The sequence below is a fragment of the Phaethon aethereus genome (assembly GCF_964289735.1).
Source record: "Phaethon aethereus genome assembly, chromosome: 21".
NCBI lineage: Eukaryota > Metazoa > Chordata > Aves > Phaethontiformes > Phaethontidae > Phaethon > Phaethon aethereus.
In genome coordinates this window covers 2,267,179-2,295,168 of record NC_138597.1, presented here as the reverse complement: position 1 = coordinate 2,295,168, position 27,990 = coordinate 2,267,179, and the positions used below count along the sequence as shown (strand labels likewise).

The 27,990-nt window shown below is 47.4% G+C and overlaps 1 protein-coding gene across 3 annotated transcripts in view; it reads right to left on the bottom strand.

The window, feature by feature from the left end:
- The window catches only part of PAX7 (paired box 7), a 102,201-nt gene that overhangs the window by 4,857 nt on the left and 69,354 nt on the right, over positions 1 to 27,990 (bottom strand). The window contains exon 8 of one of the 3 annotated variants that reach the window (XM_082009407.1): positions 6,568 to 6,633. The exons of the other annotated variants lie outside the window; for them this stretch is intronic. Within the exon in view, the coding sequence (XP_081865533.1) occupies positions 6,568 to 6,633 (66 nt within the window). The remainder of the gene's footprint in view (positions 1 to 6,567; positions 6,634 to 27,990) is intronic. 3 annotated transcript variants of the gene reach the window in all.

Genomic DNA, 27,990 nt, shown 5'->3' with positions numbered 1-27,990 from the left:
ATCTGGGACAAACCTACTCGACACACACTGCCATGAACTAGCACCCCCGCCTTTCCTACACACAGCTTTCATAAAAGAGGAGACACATGAGACAGGGAGCAAAAATACGTATTTTCAAAGAGGGATGCTGAAGACAGCCCCTTTCTTTGGAAGGCTGAGTGGCACTTGGTTTGCAAAGGTCCCTAACCAGACGCAAACCCTTTCTGGCTTTGATGCAGATTCAGCTTTAGGGACTGAAATGTCAGAGTTCTCTTTACCCTCAAATGTTAAAGGATAACAGCTCCTGGTTCAGCTCATTTCAGTGTAGTGCTTGGTTTGAAAATGTAATTAAATTTGCACACAAGCGATCTTCCTGCTTTAAGACCTGAAACAGATGAACTTAGAATCTTTTTTTTTTTTTTTCTTCTTTTGCCGCAAAAATGCCAGATTTGTTCCTGCGGGTGAGTTTGGGGTAATCCGCTGCCTACAGGCCTTCACACAAGGACCCTGATCCCACTAGCGCTTTAATGCAATTGCCTTCTGCAATCAGCAAAATTACCCCCAGGCTGCCAAGTTAAGAGTGTAAAGAGTTTGCAGAAGCGGGGCCGTGGCGAGGGAAGGAAGGGAAGTCCTCAGCCTCTCAGTTGATCTCCGCGGCCGCCGCAGGCGCGCCTTGCCGTATTTGTGCTGGGGAAGGGAGGGGGGAGAGGGGACAGCCAGTCACCTCGGGGGGCCAGGCCAGCGCTCAGATGCCGAGCGGCTGAAAATCTCCGAATTTAGCATAACCTTATTGACATCAATTAAAGTGGCAAATTGGAAATATTTGGAGCCTGGCAAGTGGTAAAATGAGCCCTTTATCCCCCACCAGCGGCCTGGTGAGCTATTGTGCGGAGGATACATTCTCTGGAAGGACACAAGAGGGGTTGTATAGAACAGCGTCTCCCCTTCCTGCTCACCCCGATACCTTTCCCATCCCCTCCTCCCTCACCTTCCTGCCGGAGCAGGGGCTTAGGTTGAATGACCAGCTACGCGCTGGCCTTTGCTTTCTAAAGCTTCTCCTCCCCCCGGAAGGACTCAGGAGTCCCGCAAAGATGCTTTCCCTTGATGTGATGCCACCTCCCGACTCAGCCGGCCTGAGATCCTTCCCAGGCATTTGTCTGGGAGGGGAATTCGGGAGCAGGGGTGGCTGGACCCCTGTGGAGGGGGAGTCTGTAGGGAGGTACTGGGGAGGAGGTTAGTTAAAAAGCCTGGAAAATCAATCTAACCCCAACCATTGGGTTTGTCTGCAGTCTGGTACAGAGTCGCAGGAATGAGCTTTGAACAAGCTGAGTAAAAGCAGCGCAGTGGCAGCAGCACAGGGCTCAGACAGGGTTCATTTACCCTCTCCTCCTTCAGGGCTTTCAGCGTCAACCGAGCTTTGAGTTTGCTACTGGTGCCCAAAAGTTAAATCTAGCTTAGCTGTCGCTACACCGCAGGGTAGACGGCACTCCAAACAGAGCCTAAATTACCTCTAGCTCTCCAGACCCTCCAGGCACTGCTTCTTAATCACAGTCATTAAGCCTCGAGGTATCTAGATGAAGTTGTTTAGCCATAATGCTGTGCAAAATATGCCCGTGGAACTCCCGGCTCCATGACAGCCCAAAGACTGAAAGGCAGGGGGATGAAGAAAGGAAATTGCATTTATATGCAAGACAGAGTAGATTAATATGAGAATAGGGCCGTCGTGCTTTTCTATGTGGATGTAACGTAAACTTCTCTGCCTCATGGCTTATTCAGTGGGGAAATCATGGGAGTGCAGCCTGAAGGTAGGTTTTCCAGCTGCAAAGTTATTTGTAACCTTCTCCTAAAGCTGGGTCATGCACTTTGATCTAGCTCAGCTACAAATCCTCCTTCTCTGCCCCTTGATCCCACCGGCAGCAGACAGACCTCAGAGCTTCAGCATCACCTTAGCCACAGGTGTTACACCCCGTACCTCTTTACCATGATGGATATCCAGGACGCTTGCGTATAGAGCTCATTCGCAAGCAGAATCAGATGCTTAAAACAATAAACATCCTTCTTGCATGTGCAAGAACACAGACACATGTGAATTAAGAGTTATTTTTGGAAAGCTCCAGCTCGGGCAGCGTAAAGCCGGGCCGTTTCGCCTCTCCCTTCCTGAGCTGTCCAGGTCTGGCAGTGCTGCCTGACTGTGGACGTGCTGCCCGCACCACCAGCCCCTGCAGGTGTAGGAAACGAATCATGTGCTATAAAACGAAGGGCAACTGGAACCACTCACAGACCAGAGGGTTTTCCAGTGCTCTCCCTCCTGGCCATCTCCCCAAAAGAGTCAGCTGCTTTATATTACTCAGAGAAAATAAAAGGCTCTTTAAGCAAGCAGAAGTCGTATTAACACTTCCGCTAAGGCCCTTTTAAAAAGAAAGGGGGATGTAAAGCAACGTTGGTAAATGAAACCCAGACTCACGCTCTTCAAATTCAGAGGAGCTGAGACCGGAGAATATACTTGCACAAATCCTACTAAAGACAGTAATTGGCTTTAATCAGTCAGAATCAGGACTGATTTCTAATCCCAGCTCTGCTACTGACACACAAGGGCTTGTGCAAGTCACTTAAGCTAGGACTCAATGTAACTAACCTTAGCCATGTGAAGTTAAGTTTCTAGTTTCTGCTAATCCTCTAGAATCCCTCTACAGAGTGACTGACACCTCTGGAGGACAATTTATCCCATCCCAAGACCCCTTCCTGAAAAAGAGAGGCTGAATTTCCCTCTGGAAATCCAGGGTGAAACATAAGGATGCCAATACTTCATCATGCCGATGCCAGGGTGGATAATGGATAGGTAACTGCACGGAGGTTGGAGAGGGGAGATGCTGGAAGGTGGCTGCGAGATACAGACCCCTGCTGGAGGATCCCACGGAGGCAGGGTGCCTGAGTGCTGCAAATGAACCCTGATGGAGGCTGTGGGGCTCAACTGAGCCAGGAGACCCAAAGGTCTCCGTTCCCTCTGCAGCAACGCTATTTGTGCGAACTATCCGCTTTTTCCAGGCATGCTGAGAGCAATTTGGGGCTGGGCTCCCCTGAGACTCTGTTTGAACAGGTTTATCAGAGCATGGCACCTGATCTTCCCCACCCCAGGACACGAAGGTGTTAGAAATAACAATAGTGAACTGGAGATTTCTATTGCCTCTTTGCTACACAGTTACCCAGCACGGATAACCCTACACGAGCCCTCCAGCCTCAGCAGACCTGCGTTATCTGACTTCTTGTTTCAGCTGGATAAACTAATTTTCCAGGCAACTTTTGAACTTAGGAAAGTCTGGGGCATCTGGAGAAGTCCCCTCCTCAAGAATGCAAAGTCTTTTTACCTTTTCTTTTTGACCTTGCTTTCTTATAATTTATTACTTCTTGGTGCATTATCATCACTAACTAAAAATCAATACCCACTTCACATCTGTAAGGTTTTATCTAGAGGGAAATCTGCTACCTGTCCATCACAGTGATTGACAGCCTTCCCTTTCCCCTCCCTCTCATCAGTTGTCTCTCTTCCTTTCCGCATCTCCTTTCCCTTTGCTGCTGTCCCAAATCAGTCACAGGCGTGGCGTGGGCTTGCACTTCGGGGTAAGTCAATAAGAGCCATGGTGCTAGGAGCCTTCGGCCTTGTTTCTACCCTTTCCGGAGGTCATTTGTCATGGGGGAGAGGAGGTAGGGGTCTTGATGTGTTGGGGAGACCAAGGTTAATGCACAAAGACCCTCCTGGATGAAAGAGCCAGCCCCCCCCTCACCTCCTGCTGCTGCCTCCCTCTCCACCCTCATCTCTGCAGCTCCCCCTTGTCCCCCCCCGGGACGTTTCATCACTCTCTCCCATACTTTAAAAGAAGGGGAGTTAAAAAAATGTAATTAATTCCCTCCATTTCTGAGCTGGCCCTCAGGGCCTCTGGCCGTGGAAACTGTAGCAGGGGAAATGTGCACCCTTTATGATAAACGAATGCGGCTTTGGAAAGGGAAGTGCAATTAGGACCTTCAATCTGTGCAATCAGGCCTTCAGATTTTAGGTTGGGGGGCTGGGGGGGGACGGTTGGGTGTGTTGCAGGGGCAGGAGGGGCTCGTGGGGCAGACAAGTGATAGGGAGAGATATCACTTAGATAGAGAAGGGTGTGAGAGCATCAGGGAGGGGAGAGGGAGGGTAGCAGATAAGTTTCATGACAAAACCTTGCCCCAGCGAACCTGGCTGCTGCACCTCGCTGGTCTCTGCGGTCAAGAGCTCTACGGGAAATACGAGGGCAGCCCAGGCCGTGCCGGACAGGCTATACATCCTCAGAGTCCCTACACCTCCTGCCCTGCATTGTCAGTTTGCTTTAGGCTTGCTAAAGCACCCAGCCGACAGACACATCAGGCTTTATATCTATGCTCAGGGATGCTACACTGCCCCATGACCAGGAAGACACAGAGGGGTTGTACTGAGGTCAAACTCAAGCAAACAAAACAACTGGGGAGGCAGGAGTGTGTGGACAGCATTTTCCAGAGTGATCCTGGATTCTGTGGTGCCTCCATTTCTGGGCACCTGATTTGACACAGTGCAAAGCATCCAAAATCAAAAGGCAGCCTTAGAAAAACGCTGCATTTAGAAATTTCTGAGCCTGGCTAAATTCTGAATAAAAGGAAGACATAATGATCTGCAACTAGCTGAAGGGTGTTAACTCCAGAGAAGCTGCCAGGTGGTCCCAAAGGAAGGCAAACTGGATACCAGGCAGAAACAGAAAAGGGAAAAACAGAGGAAGTGTCTCCTGGCATTGGGTAGTATTTCTGAGGCTGTGGTACAGCTTTCCTAGGAATGGGTAGAAATCCCTCCTCTTTGGGAAAAGCTGGAAATGTGATTAGTTGGAATATTTGATACTACATCAGGCAAAAAGCACTAGGAAATTCTCTGTTGTGAAGAGTGTTTGTAGGCTGAAATCTCTCTTCGTTTCAGCTTCTGTGGTGTCACCATTTACACCACTTCCTATGGAACGGGAAGTCTGTCAGGGGCCTGATGGCCACGCTGGGAAACATGCTGGACCTTATGGTTTTGCTAACGACATGGACCAAGCTAAGGATTCACTCTGAGTTCCTCCATGAGGGGCTGGTCTCTCTGCCATTTGTGGTTGATTCAGCTTCTGCTGAGTAGGTCGTGCTCTGTCCTCCGAGACTCTTCTTAGCTACTTGGTGGGGACTCAGCTTAATCTTTTCCATCTTTATTTTGCAGCCTGTTCAGCTAATCTTTTCCTTCTCTCTTGCAGAAGGCAACCCTTCCTCATATTAATGCTTTTTGATCTCTCTGGATTCATTTTCACTTGGTGGGAAGAGTCGATTATTCTATACATACATTAAATGGAAACAAAATGAAGAGGTGACTGTAGGACTACTGAAAGCTGAAGAAAGAGTGGGGAGGAGATAAATACAGTTTCCCCAAAGATCTTCACTTGAAAGGAGGATAAATATATGCAAATATGCCCCTAGGTAGGACTAAAATGACTTATGTAGCAATCACTAACACTGCACTCACAAAACCAAGCAATTAATTTTTAATATTTTCTAAATCACTAGACCCAGCTGAGTTGTATCCCAGTATGCCAAACCAATCCAGTAAGCACACCCATTAAACCTGATCTTGCAGTCAGGCCAAGGATGCGGACAGTGCTTCACACTTCTTGCACCTAGAAAATGTCTGAGCTGGGTCATTGCAGTCCCTTCCATCTAATGTCACTTGCCACTAAATTTTGGAGCCCAGGGAGCAAACTTCACATTAGCCTTCTTTAAGGGTAACTTCACTGACTTCAAGCACAGTCCTGATTCACACTGGCACAAATGAGCAGGTATTTTGCTGTGGGTTAAAGTTTAAGAAACCTGATGCTCCACTGCCCCAGCTTTACCTCACCTAGCTGAGTATTTATAATCCATCCATCAGCATGTTACTAGTGCCAAAGAGAACAGTGTTAGGAGCATGAGTTAACGCAGTCTCACAAGTCCTTCCTGCTACGGAAGGACTCCAGGGCTGACGTGGCTGCTGCTGTCTAGCAGTAACGTCTCATTTTCATAACGTTCCCCACTCCATTGGAAAATACTTGGAGGCTAGTGAAATGCCTTTCCCAAGGCCATGCACAACGTGTCAGAAGCAGAGCTGGGAACAGAACGCAACGTGCCTGAATCCTTTCTGGTGTGTAATGGGCCAGATCATACCAGATCCCTTCAAAGCGGTCAGAAACAGTTACTGTGGGCCTGTGCTTGAACAGTGGTACAGTTTGGCAGTGGACAATAAACCCAGAAATATCATCAATGCCTTTCAGTGACTTAAAACACCTGAAGGATGTTTCAGCACCGTAGGGGAGTGGTCTAGGACACAGCAGGTGAAATGGAGATGAGCGTTTGTGTCCTAAGATGACCTTGTTCACTTGACGGATGAAGAACTGCCACACACTCATGATGGAGAGGGCTCGGGGAGATGCTAGGAATGAGATGGAGCTGGGGATGCAATGGTGAGCTGCAGCAAAGCAGACCAATGCAGGCTGCACAAGGGGAGGATTAGAAAAAAAGGCGATGGGAAGTTATTACCTGATTGTTCAAGGCTATGGTGAGGTTCCACCTGGAGCACTGCATCTTGTTTTGGGCACCCTGCTTCTGTAGAGATGTACAAATTATGGAGAAGGTCTAAAGAAAAGTTTCTAAGCTATACAAAAGAATGGGAAGGTCTTAACTATGAGGGTAAGAAAAATTGTTTCAGTCTGGATGGTCTGGGAAAGAGGAGTGGCCTCTTCTTGCAATGGAAATACCATAAGGAAATCAGAAGAACCACAGGGTTATACATCCAATAAGGGCTATGAGAAATCCTGCGGCAGAAGTGTAATTTGGAGGGGAATGCGGGGAGGCATCACTGTGAATGGGAATTACATTAAAAAGTGCTTGATCTAGAAACACAAGCCACTATCCCTGTCATTAAAGCACCAAACTCTACTGTCACTTAGATAAAAGCAGATGGCAAAGTTTTTTGTAGTCTGGATAACCAGAGAGGAAACAAAAAGACATGCCGTGCTAATGGGGGCTGTTTAAGGTAACGGGGGTCCCAGTTCTACAAGCATCAGTTCCACTAATAAGCAAAATCAAGAGACATGGACTCACCCCTTCCAGAAACAGGAGACTCAAGCCAAAAGGCTAACTAGCACCTTGCCACATTGAAACTGTCAAAGGGGTTTGATTTTCATGCACTGCTGAGTATCTCCTCTCTGAAAACAGGCAGTTTGTGCTTTACCAACCATCATTATTCTCCTAGTGTTACCTAAGCATGAGGTGTTTTTTCCTGATTAAATTGGAATTGCTAAAACATTCTAGATAGAATAACCAAAAGAAGGTCAATGCTTCCCAAATGTGCTGGTTGGCAAACTAAGCCACCCCGTCCTCCTTACTTCCAGGCAGTAGACTGCACTAACAGAAGTCACCAGAAGCAAACTGTACCCTGACCCTGTTTCCCCCGTGAACATGTTTCTCTGTGAAGGCCAAGTGAATACCCTGGAAAGGAAAGTTTCCATGGAAAAATCCCTTTGTTGAGATATGGAGCATCTCTGGGCAACTTTACACAGGGTATTAATTGCAGGAAGATGAATCTTGCTTGTGGCATTTTGGAGCTCACAATATCATCTGGGAGAAGAAAGCAGAAAGGCACAACCATGGAAAACTGGAATTCCTAAACATTTCCAAACTGGTGGAAAGACTGTGGTTAGGTTTGTCTTTGAAAATAGGCTGGGCTGGTGATCACTTGTGTCTTTTCTTCGGCATCTATTTGTCCATTCTCGGGTAAGCTCAGATACGTTGATGGCAAGCGGGGAACGAAAAGGGCTTGGTGAGAGATTCAAAATACCAAGAAATAAACACACACAAACATTTCCTGCCAAATCAGCCCCAAATCTGTTGCTGTGCATCTGCCTGATGTGAATAATGGCAGGGTGGGGAGATCATGTAGCACAGAAAAGTCCCAGAAAATTAAAACTGTTTTATAAACTTCTGCCATTCCTCTCTTCAGCAGCCCTGCGCTGGCAGAGACTAACAAAGACAAACCAAAATTCACAGAAAGGTCTCCTCTTCCCCTCCTCCCTTTCCACTTCTCTCCCTCTTTTTTTTTTTTTCCCCCCCCATTTCTCTGCTAAGCTGATCTGTGCTCGCTCACTATCACAACCCCCCGCGGACACTGGTAATGGAGTGCGGGTGCTGACTTACTGCTTCGAAACAATATTTCCTGAGATCCTTTGAGTCCGCTCTATGCCCCCCCTCGCCTGCTTTTCTTTCTCTATTTCTCTCTTTTTGGAGAGTGGAGGGGAGCCTCTATAAATGTGAAAGGAGCTGCACTACAAAGAATCCCCAAGTGGCATATCCCAGCCCCAGGCGAAGCTGCTTGGTGCACTGATAGTCCTGCGTATCTGCTCTAGGACTCCTCTTTCTCTTCCCCTCCCTCTTTCTCTGATCAATCAAGGGCTGTAATCAGTTAAGGTCCAGCTTAACTGCTGTGTAAGATACACCAGTTAAGCAAAGCCAATGCCTCCAGGGTTCCCATCGTAAATGCGGAGAGGTCATGGGGAGATGAAATAACCCAGATAAGTTCAGCAAGTGCAGGGCTAGCTATGCTTGCACCAAACACTTAATAACTCGAGCTGGCAAAAGAATGGAAGAAAGGGAAAATCAGAAGCACTTTCTATTGCCAGCTCCTCTGCTGCTTGTTTACCTGCTCTCTCAGTTCCTGGCTTTCCCAGGAGGTGTTTTGGTGCATTTTTTTAGGTGAAGGTCTCTGTTTTCAGCTCACCCTAATGAATAAAAAACCCAGACCTCATTCCTGTCTGGGAGCGCCTCAGCTCAGTTTGGATCTTCTGAGGCTACAACAGGGATGAATTTCTAAAGTCCGGACCTCTTTTTCCCTCACCCGTAGGAAAATCACAGCTCCTGAAACCAAACATTGCCTTCTGCAGCCCTACATAGTGCTATATGCTCTTCCTTTGGACTTCTCTCTGCTGCTAGGGAGCACTGTGGTATTTTCAAAGACAGGGAGCTGCTTGCTTTTGCCAAACATGAACCCCAAAATCCCCATAGGAACTGAACTTGGGGCTAATGGAGCTGCATCCACCAAGGTGTGGAGCCCACTGTTGTGCAGGCATTTGTGTAAACAAATAGGAGAAAAGTGAAGAGAAGCAAGTGGGGATCCTTACTGAAAACACTGGTTTAATAGAGAATTACCCTTATAGCTATGGTGTTCCAGCCTAATCACTTCTTTCCCAGTTTTGCTCCATAGTAAAGCTTTTCCTTTCTCTCCAGAAATGTCCATCTCAGAGATGGTCCAGGGAAAAACAAGCCTTTTGTATTCATTGTTTGTAATCACCTTGACACTGAGTTCATGCTGTGCTGGATCCAAACAGCTGATAGTTTCATAATGCACTTCTTGAAGAGGAGGCTGGGGACACTTGGACTGTCGAGGGGACTTCCCTGCGCAGAACAAGCTACAGTTTCTTCCATTTCTGAAACTCCAGAGCTCATTTCTGCCCCTCGGATGTGAGAAATCTGGCAGGATTCAGTCACCATCAAATCCTCGCCCAAATTCTACCTAGTCTTAATCCTGAGCTCATGACTCCAGCTGAACACAACATGAGGTTTGGATACAAATACCACTGCGTCGGCTCCTGTCTAATTGGACATTGGCACTAGGCATTACAGAGAGGGAAAAAACCCCACGTAGGATTTATTAAAAACGATGCAGACACACAAAGAGCAGCAAAAAATCTTTAACCAGAAGCGATAAGAAAGCCTTAAAGTATTTGAGTTCAGGTAAGTATCCCTCTTTGAGTCCTCCAGCTCTTTAAAAGCTATTTGGACTGGACTTTTCCTGTGGTGTTATAGGTGCTTACTTAAGCAGGGGATGAGATTAATTCTTCCCTGGCTATTTTGGTACTCCTGCACCTGGTGTCTGCTGAGGAGCAGCACAAACCTCGATAAGTTTGCAATGATTATTTGAGTAGCCATCACAAACGGGTGAAGCCTTTGAACAATAAAGTATAAAAGTAGAAGGTCCTGAGCTAACACGTCATTAACTGCACTTCCTTCTTACTTGTCTAGCGCAATTTGATTTTGGCTATGTCTGATGGTACTCCAAAGTAACACATTTTTTAGAATTATAATATGAAGCCACCAAGAAGTGATCTCGAGCATCAGAGTGGCAAAAAGCCCATTTTTAAAACCTTGCTTTTGTTAATAATATCATTTACTGCATTGAACTAAGTGATTTTTTCACCTACTGGTGAAAGGTAGCTGTCTGCTGGCAAAGCTTTGTCTGCACCAAAGGGAAGGGTTGTTACCTCATCAAAATTAAACCTCTTCCAAATAAAAACAACAATACATTTACTAAGTGGGTATGTAAACCAGCACATAGCTTGCTCTCCTGTACAAATGCAAGCAAAGAACTTTATACATTAACCCCACAACTCCTGGCTGAGCTACAAACTCTCCTTTATGAAAATATCTTTATCAAAAGCCTCCAAAAAATGGCACATCCTATAATTTGCTGAGTAGAATTGTGTCCCTTGCTGCGGAGCCAAGGGGAAGAGTGAAGGTATCACATCCTTGTATTACTTGAGCGGAGTTTTTAAGGCATCTCCTGCATGCAGAAGTTTAAAAGCATACAAGGCACTGCTGATCCAGAGATAAATGGTGGAAAAGGGATTAGAGATACTTAGCAGAAGAGAGGGAAGACTCAGGAAGGGCTGATTATTTTAAAGATATGACTATTTAAAGATAATGATTGCATAAATTTAATTAATGCATTTTCATGCTGCAAATGGCCGTTTTGTAATTAATGTATCTGGCCTCGCTAAGCATGGGAGATCACATCTCCCAGCCCCCCCTCCCTTCTCAATTCCCCCCTCCGCCTCTCGTTTAATGAAAGACAGAAAGCAGATGACAGAAACAATTTGTCAGCCAGTACGGGTGTCAGATGCCTAATTGGTTGCGCTGAGTTAGTGGAAAGTAAAGGGGGAGAGGGTCGAGGCTGGGGAGGCTCTTTCCTCTTTATCCGAGGCTTCAGGGTGGGTGTCTGTCTTGGTGCGGGGGAGCGAGGGGGCGAAAGTGTTTCTTGTTAATTGATGCAGATTAGGACACAGATTGGCTGTGGCAGGGACTGGGCAGTGACAAGAAGGGGACAGGAGAGGCTGGTTAACACCCGTGCAAACAAGCTGCCATATCTCACAATACGTTAAGTCCCGGCAGTGTTGACAACATCAGTGGTTATCTCCCGCGCTCCCCGCTCCCGCTGCACCTCGGTACCGCCGGTCACGACTGCTGGGGGAAGAGTGTAGTGCACAGATCAGCAGCCCTGGGCACAGCTCTCCTCCGCTGGGTTTGCGCCCTCCGGCTTAGAGAGGAATCGGGACCCTTGGGGAAAGGGTGCTGCGCACGGGAGGATGCAGGGCTGGGGCCACGGGCAAAGCAGAAAGACTGAAGCCCGAAAACAAGGCCACTGCCTGGGTCTTACTTGCCCTAAGCCTTGCCCTGGGTTCAGACCAGTGTGTCAGTGTTAGCACCTAAAAGATCCTGAGAAAATCTGTGCGTCCTGTCTCCTCCCATCCCGGACCCACTGTGAGACTGTCTTAAAAACTGCAAGATCAAGCAAAACTGGAGTTAATGTATGTACCAGCTGGTGCCTGAGCTTTGTGGGTGCATTTGGGTCACCGGTAATAAAGCCCCCATCTGATTAATTCTCCCCTGGTCATTATCTGGAGAGAAAAACCTCCCGTCCACACAAAAAGGCCCAGGAGTCTGGAGCTTTCTGTATCAGGCAGCCGATCCCCTGGACATCAGCAAGAGCTGAGCATCCCGACCCTTCAGACAGCCCCCCAAGAAAGCAGCAGGACAGAGCCAAAGTCACATCTACGTAAAAACCAGAAATGTGTCTTATTTCTGCAACATTCTTCTTCCTTCAAAGATTTCTGTGAGCTGCTTTAACGTATTTATCATCAGCTCTAGGCAGAGCAGGGCTGCCACCTCTCACCTTACACAGGGAAAAACGAGCCCAATAAAGGCTAAAACTTGAGACGGCGCAGAAGTTTACGGGGGAGCAGGAATTTGAACATCCCAAAGCCAAGGTTGATGTCCTCATTCCAGACAGCCTTGCAATAAGTTAAGCACAGAAATGAGGGGAACTTCAAAACCTTAGTGTCATATGATGCGTTTTAGTGTACCCATAGGCCTCTCCCTGGAAGAGGTAAGAAAGTTTTACAAAGGTGGGAACAGTTTTATCATCTCTGTTTCACTGCTGCATACAAAAAAGGTGATGGGTAGAGAGGCATGGGGAGAAAGAGCTAAGAATAGAAAATGTTGAGTTTCCACACTGGGGTCTGATCACATTTAAACATGCAGCCTGCAGTAATGAAAATACTACTAAGCTTCTGCATTATATTACAGGTCCTTCCATAAAAGGTTTACAAAGGGTTGACAGGTGATGAATAAATGTTATTAAAAAGATAAACAACATTTTCTTTTAGATGAAAGAAAGCCTTTCAAATAGCAAAAATGAAAATGGAAAGGAAATGGGAGAGGGATGCAAATGCAAATACAAACTTTTTATCGAAAGATAAAAATTAAGTATAACACTGCAATTTGTTACAAAAAGATATTGAAAATAAAATATCCAGAGAGTGTTGAATGAAATGAAACCATTTGGCTCTTTCCAAAATATCCCAGCAACCCATCCCCTCATCCGCAGAGATCTCAGTTATTCTTTCTGCAGCAGAGTGAGCATGTTACAGACACGCAACAGGACTTGGCCATCTATAACTAAAGCCATTCCTATTGCTATTTATCGGCGTTGGAATGACACAGAAGCGCTGCAGTCAAGGAGCATGTCCCACTGCACAAGACCCTGCACATAAAAAAGAAACAAAATCCAAAAGCTCCCAAATGCCGGATATTTCAGACCTGGGGACTGGCCATTTCCCTTCGGGCCTGGCTCTCTTTCTACTTCCATCCCAAGAAAGCAAATCCAGAAGAAAAAGAAAGAGGGGGAAGGCTGAATCTCTTCCCCTGAAAAGTCAAGAGAGTAGAATCCAAGTCTGGTCCAACCAATGAAAAAAAGGGCCTAAGGTGCTGCAGATAAAATGGAGGAATGGGAACCATTAATTAATCCCTTCCAAAAATTCACCGTGCACAGCACTGAAGAAGTACTCAGCATTTACTCCTTCCATAAACACGACCCACACACACCCTGGCATAGTCCTTCAGACTCTCGTACACACCTAGTTTTTTCCTTCTGGTTTATAAAACACGAGTGAGAACCATTGAGCGGTGGAGCTCTGTCGGGGAGGAATACGGTCTATTGTGTATTAAACAAATGCTAAATGATTACAAGCACCATATTGGCTGAGAAAAAAAGCAGGCTGCAGCGAGTTGTGCCTGTCACGGCACTGCTCCTGCTTGGCAAATAAGTTCTAATGCACAATTGGTATTTATTAGATGACATACAACAACTGTCTCATTAAATCAGGGCTTGAGCGTAGGCCGGAAGTCTTAATTTAAAGTGTCACCAGCTATTGAAATCAGATAGTTTAGGCAGGAGCGGAGTGAAGGGAAGGGGAAAAAACAGGGCCTAAAGAAGTAGGAAACAGCCACTGGTCCTAACACACCTTTTGAAATGGGTTGCGATTTCTATGCTGGTCTGGGCACTGGTTCAAAAAATATTTGTTCTGCATTTGCTTTCTCTATGTGCACTTTCAAACTCTCCCCTTAATAAACGGTTGGGCACCTTTCTGTGTGTTTTAAATGCAGCGTCGAAAGCAAAGGTTAATGCTGGAGATTGCATTCCAATTGAAAACGCGGCAACCGGTAAATTTGGTTTGTTTAGAGTGGAAATGCTTGAACTGCTGTAGATGGGTGGCGGGTGCGAGAGCGTGGGGAGAGGGGGGTGGCAGACGCTCCCTGCGCCCCGGCTCCTCTCCGGACAAAATTAAATTTCAAAGTTTAATGAGTTGCGAAGGGCGCTGGATTAAAAAGCCTGGTCCCTGCGCTGCCAAAACTGAAGCAGTGCGATGGAGAGAGAGAGAGAGAGAGAAAAAAAATCCCACCAAACCCAAAACGTCAGGGAACAGAGCAAGTGAAAAATGTCAGGGCAAATTGCTCTTGACAGTGTTAATATCTGCACCTCATAGCAATAATTACATGTAAATAAATAGTGAAATAGCTCTCAGCTGGAGTCTGTACTCTGAGTGCAGATGCCACTAACAGCCAGCTGGGGACCTTTCGCTCTTCGACTGCCGTTTTCCCCCCTTTCTTCCCTCCCTCCCCTGTTTCATCTATGCCAGAGCCGAGAAGCAATTGCTAGCGACTGCAGATCTGTTCACAGCCCTCCCCCTTCCTCCTGGCACCGCGTTCGCTCCCTCTCACATCGCCCTCCCAGCCGGGGGCTGCTGTAGGCTGTCAGGGAGAAGCGCGTTGCTTTTAGCCCCTCGCCGGGGGAAAACAAGCTTTACTGGATTCGCGTCAGGCCGCCGCATGAGTAAAGCTGAGGGGATGGGAATGGCGTGGCTGACTATCCTTCCATCTCTGTGGGCTCCTAAAAATGTCAGGAGGGATGGAACTATCTGTTTCAAGCACTGGGATTATGTTCTTCTTATCACCAAGGTTGTCTATATTTCAAAAGGACACCGGAGAACGTGTGGTTTGGCATCAGGATGCAAAAAGATGCTTTGTTTCCACAGGAGACACATCTCCCACTGCTATCAGTAGCAGCCACAGAGATTTATAAGCCTCAGCCGGTGCCTCTAACCCTTGCCCAAGCACAAAATGCACTTCTACAAACCCACATCGCTCATTCCAAGGGCCTCACTGCAAAACTGCCATGGCTCAAGCAAGGGGGAAAAAAAGCCACTGCACCATCAGCACTGCCAGTGAAGGTGGGCTGGAATCAATCAGCACCGTCCCTGGTTCCCCAGGCTCTGGGGATTTGATGGCAGCCTAAGGAATCACGAATGACACGAAAAGGCTGAATATTAATTTACTATTCACCATCACTTGCAGAATGAGCCTTCAAATGAATATAGTGAGGGTGAAATCTAAAGCAAATGAAGCAGTGCTTCACTCGGTGGAGAGTCAACCTGTGGGATTCCTTGCCACAAGAAGCAGTAGATGCTAAGGTGCATGGTTTGAAAAGGCTGGGTAAGTACTTGGAAGAAAGGTCCTCCGAGGATTACCAGACAGACAAACCACCTTTCTTAAGGAAATCCCCTGAGCTGAACATAGTGAGAGGCCAGGAAAATGTCCTGTTCTTGATCCTCATGAGGAGTCTGCATGTGGTCGCTATCGGGGAGGACCCACTGGGCTAGGCAGAGCTTGGCCCCAACCACTGTGGTTGTCACCAAGCTCTCGGCAGCTCCAAAGGAAAAATTCCCATCGTCTCCCAGGCGCTCGACTAATATGGCCAAAGGACTGTGGGCGACTGAGTGGCGAGGGAGGAAGGGAGGAATCCGAAGGACTGAAAATAAACATACAACTGCATACAAATATGGAATTACTAAATACAGAAGCACTTTTACAAAGAAGGCCTTTTGGGCTAGCAAAGGGCCTTGACAAAGTCTTGGGTTCCTGCCTTACCTTGAAGCAGGACAAAAACCCTGTGCCTCCATTCTTGGCCTTGGCAATAACAAACCTTCCCATGGTACCACAAGGAGAAACACATCGCAGAATGACGAGATGCTCAGACATTACGATTAAAGTTTTAGATGAAGTTAAGCTCATTTTAGCCCTGTTCTCTTCCACTTGGTCAATTTATCTCGCTGTGCCCTCAGTTTAGCTCCCAGCCCTGCAAGTCTGGGTCTAATTGTGAGCCACAGGGCTCTGCTTACCGTCCAGCAGACCTGTGATGCTTACTCCCGAATGAAGCTGGCGTGTGCGTGGTCCCGCCACCAAAAGATGCCATGCTCTCACACCGACATAGCTCATTAGCCACTCCCCAATCAGCATCACTCCGGGGCCAAACTACTAACCAAAGCAAATACAAATAAAAAAAAAATAACCTGCCACTGATAGGAGGGAGACGTTCCTACTGAAGCACTGCCTTGTGTAAGGGAGAAAAGCTTTGAGGCCTTTCCTTTCGGCTAATGAAATTCACAACAACACCCCACACTGCACTGAGCAACAAACACAGCTCCATTATTTGGAAAACAAATATGTTCTTTGGAGCTTCCTGGTTGTCAAACACCTTTTTGTTTAGCTCAACAACTAATCCACTTATCAGAGGATAAAGCTGCCAGTGAATCACCAGTATGATAAAAGCATGCACAAAATTAGCAAAAATTTGCCTATGGCTCCTGCACATTTAACAAACACCAGCTAAGAGAAAAATGAGTCTTCTTTTTTTTTTTTTTTAAATAACTGAGATCCCCAGGAGAGATTCTGTCAGATAGCAGCTTTTATTTTGCTTGCAGTTTTTTTTCCTCTCTCTCTCTCTTTTCCCATATAACCCGAGTTCTGAGGCTGGGAGATGCTGGGAGCTGATATGAGATCCACGGAAATTGGCAGTATTTGAATAAGCAAGAGATGCAGCCAGGCAAAATTTTAATAAGTTGGTGGGTTTTTTTTAATAAAAAAAACAGCGCTCAGGCATTGGCTGCTTCACTAGGACCTCAGCACTGCTGGATGCTTTGCTGCTCGTGAGGTTGTAACACCTATAGGATTCTGGATTTGTCCTTCCCTGCTCTTCAGTGTGTTTTGCAGCCTTTTGTGGTTTTAGCCTCTCCGCATTCCTGCACGGCAGATCCACGCTAATTCTCCCTGTTACATGGATGGGGAAACCAGTGCAGACAAGAGTAAGTAGTTGGCCAGGGTTGGGCAACCAAATTAGAAGCAGGGGACATGAATCTCATGACTTCCAGTCCTCTGTTGCCACAAACATTAAGCCACCTTCCCTCTCTTGAGCTCTTCCACTGAAACCTTCAGCAGGACCTTGCAGAGCATTAACTGGGTAAATAGGATTTACCTACTCTCTGAAATTCACTTGGTTACATGAACCCTGGGAATTGCAGCAGCGTGGATGTGTGCAGAGATGTTCTGGTGAGATTTCCAGCATTTCTGGACATTCTTATAAACCAGCGTGTGTGAAAGAGGGAATGAGAAAAAAGGAAAGAGAACTCCCTAGTCTTGGACTCTGGCAAAAGACTTGTTCTGACAAAGACAAAATAAATCCCTCCATAGTCCATGGCATCAACAGAGAGTGATTCAGTTTTTCTGGGGTCTGACTCATTTTCTGAAGATCCCTGTCTCTCTGCACCCATCATACAGAGCATGTAAGATGACTGAGCCCCTAATGGAAGTGTGTTAGTTAACAGGAATTAATTTGGGTGATATTCTCTCTTTGTTACCTTTCAACGATGACAATCTGAAAGGGAGAATTACCACAGCATGACTATGCTGCCTCCAAGATTACCAAAATCATGCTACCATAGCTGTTACTGGTCAGGAACCAACACAAGGTGACTAACGCACTTAGCAGCAGCCAGATCTGGTGCCACACAGAGCTCACAAAGCTCCTCAGAGCCCATCTCCAAAGGCTCAAGTCAGCTCAGATGATGAGGATGCTCCCTTGATCCCAAATCCTTATTTTCCTGGACCGTATCAACCTCAGCTGGACATTTGCATCACTGCAGATTAGCAAGAAGACGCGGTTAGTTCTGAATTGCACCACAGCAGCCAAGCTGGGAAAACTGGGGGCTTTGAAGGTTTCTGGCTGTACTTTCTAAGTACGCGTTGTTACTTGAAAGTACTATCAGCACAACGAGTGCTGGAGGTGAAGATCTGCAACTGCTCCAGGCCACAGTCCTATTGCAACAGCCTGAATGGAGAGAACCTAACGCAATCCAATATTCTCTTTTTTCCCCCCCTAACTTTGCCTAGGCTTCAACAGGACCACAGCACATGACGATGGGAGCATTTAGGGGAGCTGGGAATTAATCAAGAGGCACCCACCTGTCAGGCTGGTATCTGGAACTAAACGGAAACACTTGCTAGTGCTTGACCTCTCGCCCTCCAGACAAGCCTGCAGCTCTTGAGTGGTTTGAGAAACCCTCTTGCAGGGACCACAGCTCTGAGAACCCGGGTGAAATAAAGCAAGGGGAGCAGGCAAGGACAGATAGAGGAACTGGGTTGTGAACCGTGGTGGAAGGAGGAAGAGGCCATAGCTGGTGGGGTTGATAGTGGGGACTGGCAATCTTCTGACATGGCTGGGAGAATGTGGCTGGAGAGATGGTGTAATGATGTGGACGGGAAGGGAAAAACCAGAGCACACAATGGGCTGTCCAACAGCAAGACCTGTCTGAGACTCAGTGCTGTAGGTTTTTACAGCAGGCTGGAGAGTAAAAGACACTGGAGCTATTGAGAGTCAAATATCCCCATGACTTTCTATATATCCCTTGGATGTGGTTTGTGTTGGGTGAGATATACTTGATACATCAGTGCGTGCTGATTAGCAGTCCAGCACATGTTTTAGTGTTAAATCAGCCTTTCTTGTAGTTAATGGAGGCCAAAACTCTGTGCTGACGATCGTTCAAACAGTGAAACCTAAGGCAATGCTAACTCTGCTAAACAGCAGAAGAAAGCCCTGCATGCATGCCAAGGGATTTTTAAATACCAATCTTAAGGTACGGGATTAAGATCTTAATTTTTAAAGAGACATGGGGCACTTGCTCTTTAAAATGCATGAACAGATTCTAAGCTGATGTAAAATGGCTCAGCCACTCTGGTAGCATGACCTCAGACCCAGATGATGTGACCAGAAAGATGCCACCCTAGTTCTGACTTTCAGATTTTCAGGTTTAGGACTTCTAGGGTGTCTGTGTGAACACCTATGAGAAGGGAAAGGACAAATACTTCAGGAAAACAAGCCCTCTCCACCTGCCCCAATACTGAAGAGAGAACAGTACAGAACAAGATCTGAGCCAACAGTGCAAAGGGGTTGGGACATCCTATGCCAGGAGCAGCATCCTATAAGTTCCCATACTTTAACAAGTGTGAGTCACTTTGCCAGTCCAAATGACTCTGATGTTTCCAACAGGCATCTGTTACACCTGCTGCCTCCTCATCTGAAATAAAACCCCCTCCTTTCCTTGGCAGCAGACACATTGAAGTCACCGAGAGCCTCAAGTCTTGCCCAGGAGTTCAGTTCCACTGATGTCTCCTGGATCTATATGGTATGGACAGAGTTGATACTAGAAACCTGCTGGAGCTGGAGCACAGACCCTAAAATTCTTTGCATGAAAGATGCCACTTTATAGATGGGCATAGAAATGAGGTAGGGAAAACGGAATGGACATTCATGGGAGCTGGACAAAGACAGAGGCTACGGGAGCAGCTCAGAGTGAGGAATTTATTGGCTTTCTGAGTTATAATGAGCCTGTGGCCTGGTGATGGGAGCAGGACAGAAGTGGCTGCTACAGAAACCAAGAAAACATTTTCTGCCATTAGTCCCTGCTTTTTTTTTTCTTCGTTGCTCCAAGCAGCGATGACTAAAAGCCCCAGAGAGAGCTCAAAGCCTCTGGTGCTGTACAAGAAATGTGGCTGAACCACATTCCCTTGGGCTAAAAACCTGGAGCTACGGATTCTTCAGCAAGCAATGCTTTTATGGAATTTCTTATGTAGGGAAGATCAGGAAACAGAGCATGGATCCAGCCAAGGATGCAAAAATGTGTGGGACACAGCAAGTAGGTAAACTGAACACCTTAGGAATATCAGCCCTATCTGGAACTGAAACCACCTTGCTCTGTGGGAGAGCAGAAAGCACTGTGAAGCCACGAACTAAGGCTGAGCAAATTCCTTTAGAAGCAGGCAGAACCATGTCCCTTTATCACTGCAATATTAGCGACCACCTCCAGCCCAGCTCTCCTGCATCACTGACCTGCTCTCACCACTGCTGCTCATTTTTAGGGAGCCCTGTGCTGCCTCCTCGGGAAGCCATTCCCAGGCAGCCTCAGCGGCACCTCCTTCTCGCTGCAGCATGCGAGTCCCACGGCAGGAGCTGGTGCCCACCTGGGGTGGCTCCTGCCCTGTCTGCCGGGCCGGAGCAGGGCACGGAGGGTGCTATTAGCAGCACACGTGGCCCAGAGCTTCATTAGAGCTGGCGGACCCGCGTTCCCGACAGAGCTGCTGAATCCGGTGTTGGCTTTTAGGGTCGGGGAGACCCCATGTGGCTCCTAATTCAGGGCTGGATTTGTGCTCAGCTGCACACTCTAATCGCTAATTAAAGGTTTGCCATCATCCTCCAGCAGCTGTTAGTGTCCTACAGGTCGATCCCCAAGCAACACTCTGCTGAGCCAGAGCTGCCGATTGGAAAGTTCATTGGATGGGCAGTGTCCAACCCCCTCCCCAATACACTCGGGTATTTATTTCCTCATCAGAAAAGGGTTGCAACATCAGACAATGCTCTGCTTTGCACCACCTCTTCTCCCCTCCTTGCAGTCAGCCCCCAAATATTTCTCGCTTTTCCCCTCTCATTCACTCTTTTTTCTTGCTTTTCTCCCCCCTCCCTTTTTTCTTTTTTTTAACAAAAAAATGTTATTCTGTGCCTTCTGAGCCTTGCCGGCTGGGCTCGGCATCTGTATCAGCTGGAGGAGCTTATGAGCCTCGTCTCCTCGGATTTAGACTGAAATTTTGATTTTCTGCCGCGCTCAGATAATGTGGAAATCCTGTTCCCCGATATTTACTGTTTATCAGCGCAGCACAGTGCAGTTCTAGGGGGAAGGGAATCTCTCCCTCCGTGTGTGTCCCTTCACTCCCCTCCACCCCCCGCCCTGCATGCTAATACAGTTTGACTTCGGAGCAGACGCCACAATAGGCTAATTGCGGCGAACCGAGGGGAAGAGGAACTAACTCCCTGGCAAAGAGGCTCTGCGTCGCTGGGACAAACTCTGATCCCTATCCCCATCACCTGAGCCAGCCGGAGCACAGGGCTGGTCCCTCATCCTGCCAGGGATCACTAAGCTACCTACCTCTCTTTAGGCTCATGCCTAAAGTCAAGCTTTGTCACTGCAGGCAGACCCCAGGTCCCCTCCATGTTTATGAAATTGAGGATGGGGAAGTGCAGGAGCACAGGGAGCCGTGCCACGTCCGCTTTGTCCCAGCTCCTCACCTGGATTAAATGGGCCTATCTCGTGTATCCAAGTCAGGTTGCCCTTAGCATCCCAGTCTATGAGGGCAGCTCCCTGCCCCTTTTGCATCGTGTTTGTCCCGGAGGGACCCTGTGTGTTTGGGGACCCCCTGACAGCCCAGCTACAAACACAGTCCCCTTCCAAGGCATATATCCTGCTCCCCCATTTGCCAACACACATGCCAAGTCCTGCATCCTCCAGTGAGGATTAGTGTCACTGAGCCCTTGCAAACTCACTCCTGCAAGCAACCCAGAGTCAAAAAGGGGAAGGGGGGACACACACACGACAATTCTCTGTGTAAGTGACATGAACTAGGCAAGAAAAATAAAACAATAATAAAAAAAATCTGAGGCTCAGCAGCTGGGGAACAGCTCTAAGGACAACTTAAGTGGCCAGCGGTGCATAATGCCTTGCTATTAATGAGGCCTGCTGCCGATCCCTAAAAGGATTGGTTATTGTCAGATAATGTACGGGGCTTTCTCTCTGCCTCCCAGCCCCTTGCGGGGAAGGCAAGAATTTCCCTGTGGTTGGGATTGAGCTGAATAATGTCCCGGCCACCTGCAAAGGCTCTGGGTTTTCTCTGCAACTGCATAATTAGAGGCGGCATTGGGGTAAGGCAGCAAGGTAACACAGCATGTAGAAAGGAGGAAAGAAAAATAGGAAGAAGAGTTTTGGTTGTTTGTGGGGGGGTTTTTTGTTTGTTTTTTGTTTGGGTTTTTTTTAAGAGGGGGAAAGGAATGGAAAAGGAGACAGGAAACATGATAAAGCTCAGCCAGGCGCTCTCTGCTCGGCTGTTCTCTGTGCAGCTTGGCTGTTGGCTGGCTCTTCTGGTTTAAAGTGACTCCGCTTCTTATGGAAACAGAGAGGCGGTATTAAAAAAAAAAAAAAAACCCAAGACACAGAGAGCTTCCTTATCTCATGGAGACAGTTGTCAGGAATCACTTTGACTGAGTCGTTTTGTCTCCATGCTTTTTTTCGCTGTCAAGCAGGCCTCAGGACATGGATCAAAGGAGAGGCGCTGAGCGCTCGCTGAAACTTCTGATCCCTTCTCGGTACAGACGCGCGAATGGCAGACAGCTCTCCTCCACATCAAATGGAAGGAGAGAGGAGAGGGAGGAAGAATGGAAGGGAGAGGGAGAAGAAAAGCTGGGAGAGACACAGAGAGAGAGAGAGAGAGAGGAGGCTGTGAGGGGTTCTCTCTGCTGCTCTGGAGCTCAGGAGTAAGACAGACAACAGCAGCCTTCGCTTCCCTCTTCCCCATGCTCCGTTGGGAGCATCCCCCCCTGTCCCTCCGAAAGGGGAGCTGGAGGGAGGTGCAGGGCATGCAACAGCGCAGATATTTCTGCCAAACTAACAGGTGAGCTCCCCACAGGGCCTTCTTCAATACAGGCTTGTCCCCACACATTGATGGGTCCCAGAACAAGCTTTGCACTGAAGCAAGTGTCATGGTGAGAGCTCCCACCTGTGTGGGCCGCTTGGACATCCCTGTTTTAGCTCTGCACTGGCTTGATGGGTGAATTCCTACCCCCAAAAAACCCCCTCAGTGCCAGCCTCACCTCTTTCCTTTCAATCTCCTGAGTCAGTCCCTGTGATTTTCCTGTATCTGCTTGGTGAGCTCCCCACCCTTTCCCCTATGTGGCTCATGATTCCCTTTCAGGTACTTATTCCCTGAAATAAGATCCCCCTCATCTCCAAACTGGATAGGCTTAAGCGCTGACTCCAGCTTACTGCAGCGAGCTAAGACCCTCTGCACCTTTGATCACTTTACTCCTCACACACCCCAGACCCCGCTAGGATTTCTGATCTTCAGCTCCCGCTGTAAATTGATCTTGTGCACGCCTGTCTGATGGAGGCAAGAAGCAGCATCTTGCAGCAGGAGGCCTTGCTGCACCCAAGCCATCTTCCCTCACATCCACCACTGTGCGAGGTGGAAACCCCTGCATGGCACACAACTCATAACCTGACAGCCCCCCGTTATTTATCTGTTGCGTACGCAGCTCTATCTCCTCCCCTTTGCACTTCCCACGCTCCCCGTACACTACAGAAGCCCCTGCACAAACCCCATAACCCCAAAATGCTAAAGCACATATTGCACAGCCATATACCACTCCCGCCTCCGCATGCGGTGCATCAAGAGAGCCGGCAAGATGAACGCGCCGCAAGCTGACGCAATCCCCAAACTCCCATCTCACACAAAAGACCAGCACAGCATTCCTTTAGGATACGTCTCCCTCATAAGCCCCTCCTGATGCTTCAGGTCCTAACAGCTCTTCTGAGCAGCCTTCCGGGATGCTCCAGAGATGGATACAGCCCCCAAAGTCCTCTCTGTCCTCTCAGCCCCAAACACCCTGCTTGCAACCTTTGTCCCAAGATGCTGCAACCTGTCTGTCAGTGATCCCAGCAGCTGGCTGGCTTTGGGGTGGGAGCGAATGCAAGCTTCCTGCGGCATTAGCCCACAGAGGTGGCGAAGCGAACAGAAAATAAGCTGTACTGCATAATGACCCCTTTCAAAATGCATCCATCAGCTCTGGGAAAGCTGGAGGTCACAGCATATCCCCCTAACATGGAACTATGTGAGCAACGCACAATCCTGCATCCAGCTTCAGCGCAGTGTTTCCTGAGGTGAGGAAGGCTTGAGGCTCGCAAGGGGAGCAGCGGGCCTGAATGTACCTGCAAACACTGTCCCACCTCCTCTCCCAGCACAGTATCTCTGCTGTCCTGTTGCACCCACTGAAGTTAATACACTTTCCACAACACCTCTTTGTGGAAAAAAAGAGGGGGGACAGGTTGAGGTCAGTGCCTGATCCGATGCAAAGTACGTTGCTGTAGATTTTTCCTATCATAGAAGGCTTTTCATAGCCAGGGTACAGCTGGAGCACAGCTGTTACACTGTTGCTAGATTTTAACAGGCACACACAATGCACGGGCACACACGCTGGTGTGCACAGACAGAATGTGCACACAGGGATCATCGGGGACATCAGGGATCACCACATAGGACATCGATGCCCTTGTGCAGGCAGGCACGCAAAAGTACGTGTGCATGCCCCTGCCTCTGAATCCTAATTATTCCTTTTATTGCATTCCTCGCTTTTAAGCTTCCCCTCTATCTCACGTCCCTCATTCCAGGGCTGCCTTTCCCTGCTGCAGTCCCTTGATTCCTCTCGCAGCTCAGCACCAGCTCCTCAGTCCCTGGGTTATTGCAGCTCTTCGAGCCACGCAGAGAAACACTCGCCTCTGAATGCCAGAGGTCGCTCAGAAATGCCTGTCACCAGACTGGATGCTGTATTAATTGCTAATCTCTCATTTTCTCTATCTGCCCTGCCTGCCTTGTCTCGAGTTCCCTTATTAATCATAAAGCAGGACAAATCCTGCATTTGAATTCTCCAAGTCTGTGTCTCCTGGCCAAGTCCCTCTTACCCTCCCTGGTGTGGAAGAGAGACAGGACCCAGAGGAGAGGTGTTTCAGACTGTTTCACCAATCCTGCTTGGATTTCAGCAGGAATTACAGCCCCTGCCACGTCTGTTCCAGCCACCGGGCTTTGGCTTTGCTCCCACCACCCCGTAAGTGGGTAGCAGGGTACGGGTGGGAAGGGATGTTTGAAGATTTTTGGGTACAGATTTCCATCTCTTATCCCTGAGTGTCTTAAATACATGCTCCCTGCTCCTACATCTGGGGGCTTTTCAGACACTTTCATACCTCCCTGCATTTCTTCCTCCTGCTGTCACTGGTCTTGTCATTCTCCTTGGGCTTTTTCTCTTGTATTTCTTCTCCTATTTTCTCCTTATTCCCCTTTCTCCCCAATTTGTCTACTTCTGATACTTGAGTATACACATAGTGAAGTGCCACAGGGGCTGATCCTGGCCCACCAGAGGTAATGACAAAGGTAATGACAAATGACAAAACCCTATCAAATTCAAGGCTCAGGAACCAACTGTTTGCTCTGAAATCCTTCAGTGTTCCTAATATTTTAATATCTCAGTAATACACACTGAGAACAATGTCTGGAGTGGAAGTCACATAGGAATAAATGCAATCGGTGCCACCCAGAGCATTAGATTTAGGGTTAAGGTGATAAGATACAGCCTTATTTGTTCTTAATCAGTTTTCAATGGGACCTGAGCATCCAAATCAATTGAAGAATCTTCAAGATTGACAGAAAAGGTTTTAGCCCCTCAGATATGAATTTCCCCCTTAGCTCGCAGAAACAGAGTCATTAGGAATCAGGCAAATAAATATGCATCCATTTTCACATGAGAAAAATGTTCCATTCCCCCCTTTTCCCGTTGCTGGGAGCAGAGGCGTCTAATTGACAAGAGCAGATGGGCTTTGTTTGGTTAAATTAAAAAAAAAAAAAAAGAAAAAAAAGAAACTTCAGTGGAGAAACTACCAGCTTTCCTGGGACACATAGGTTAAAAGTTTAGAGAGATGGAACTGCATTTGACACCAAGCAAGGGAAAATGCCAACGCAGTCTCGGCAGAGCCAGTTTCTCCCAGAGAGAAACCTGGAGCTCCCATGCCCCCTTTCCATCCCCTGGTAAAAAAAGGACATGGGTTTTAGCATGTGTTCACCTCCTTCTCCGAAAATCGTATGTGCAATCTGTCACAAGGTCACGGGAAGGAAAGAAACAGTGTGTGTGGAATAATTGTGACTCAGAAAAGGGACAGCAGCCACTTTCTGAAGGGCAGACACTTCGTTTGAGGGAATTGCAGTCCTCTAGAGAGGTGGGGCTGCAGGGGGAACATGGTGGAAGCAGTGTAGGGGGAAGAGGGCAGAGACCACATGGAAAAAAATCCAGGAGTAGAAAAGGAGGGTAGGAGACAGGGGAAGGAGAGATGGAAAAGGGAGGTAGAAGAACCCAGGAGGCAAGGTTAAAGAAAAACCCTTGTGTGGGGTGGCACCCAAGAGCATCAGAGGTTAAAGAATATTAGAAGAACATGTTCCTACACTAAGATAAGCCGAAGAAATGAATCCTTATCCTTCCAAAACCAACCCTTTAAAATTCAAGCGAGAGAAGGGTCTCCTTTCAGGGAAACGGGGAATCCTTAATGCTTCCTCCCTCAGCAACTGTAATGCCAGGATGTTCCCAATCTGCTTTGAGGGATGGAAAGATTAAGAATAATAAAAAAATTGCAATAAAATATGTGTGAACGAGGGGGTAATTGTGGACAAATGCAGCATTCAAATTCATTTTTCAGCTCTTTTACACACCATTTCAATCTTATTTTCTGCTTGTTAATGAGATCTTGTTGGTTGGGGTGGGCACGGCTGCCCAGTATCGCTTGGGTAATTGCACATAATTTTCTCTCTACTAGTGATTTGCATCAGATTTTTTTTTTCTAATTCTTTGCTATTTAAACCCCCTCCTCCCTTTCCCCCTCCCCCCCCAAATCTCACCCTCTCCTCCCCCTCTTTCTTCCCCTCCCCTTCTCCTGGCCCAGCAAGACTCATTTTGAATGCTTATTATAGGCACAGTGTCTCTGAAAAAAAAAGAAAAAAAGAAAAAAAGGAACAAGACAGAACAGACAGAAGGGATCCGTGTCACTGAAGGAAGGAGCACTGCCTCACTGGAGCCAGACACCGCGATGCCTGCTCCCCTCTCACCAGCTAACATCGTGTCCTTCCCAATTGCCAGGTTTCCCCCCCCAAAAAAAAAGGACTCAGCTGTCTCTTCTCGCACTTCTGCCAGGATCAGCGCGCTCCTGACAGGGATTCAGGTGATCTCTAATCCCACCCCAGCGAGGCTGAGGAAAACGTTACCCTGGGTGGTGGAAGAGAATGGAGCCCTGGGATGATGTCAGGAAAAAGAAAACTGTGCTACGGTTGTGCAGACTAAGAAGGTCCCTGAGTTTAGAGTATAAATTTGTGGGCAAAGCCTGACCTGTACTTCAAGCATTCCTCCAGGAACACTAACAAGAAACGGTGATAAACCAGAAATTGTAACATCTGACTACAACCTTCAGATACTTCCATTACACTGGGAATGAATTTGCTCATGGAGCAAAAAAGCTACTGAAAGCCCTGAGAAAATTAAAGCAACAAATATGAGATGGTGAACAAGTTTCTCTTGGCTTTTCATATTTCTGGAATTGTCTTAATCTCTGGGTGATCCTGTGGGTTTGTTAAAAGATTCAGAGGTCTAGAAATAACATGTTATGAAAGTATAGGAAACGCCTGACTCTTAACTATGCCTTAATATGTTCTCCAGCTAGACAGGGGCCACCTGCAACAAACTAATGATCTTTTGCTTTTGAATAACGCCTTGCAAGACCCCAACATGCCACAGTGAACGGACACATTTAAGATACAGGCCTGGATCTAAAAAGGCAGCAGAAATTTTAGGAGGCAAAGCAGTGGAAAAAATCCTCCTGAAAAACAAAAAGATACTTTAAAAGGCAGAAAAGATGTGCTAGAGACGAAAGCTCAGAATACAGTATGGCCCTACTTCTTTGCTGTTTGAAAAGCACCCAAGGAATCTCCCATCATCACAAATGGCAGAGGCAGTGTCAAACGTGGCCCTTACTTTTCTCTTTATGTTGACTTGTAATGTACTGTTTAATTCACTTAATTTCCTCCCACCTCAGCCCGCACTGCAGCGTACGTATTTCTTGAAGGACTGTCAGACAGACGCTGATCAGGACGTAACTGGACTCAGTATTAATACTGAGTTTACCATTATTTTGAGCTATTTCTCACAATCCTTACCCCAGCCACAGTGACGGGAAATACTCAGCTAGCACAGGTCAGAACTTCAAAAGGGATGGATGCAAAGTTTGTCCTGGCTGCTAGTGTGAAGCATGACCAGGCTAAGGATGTCTTAGT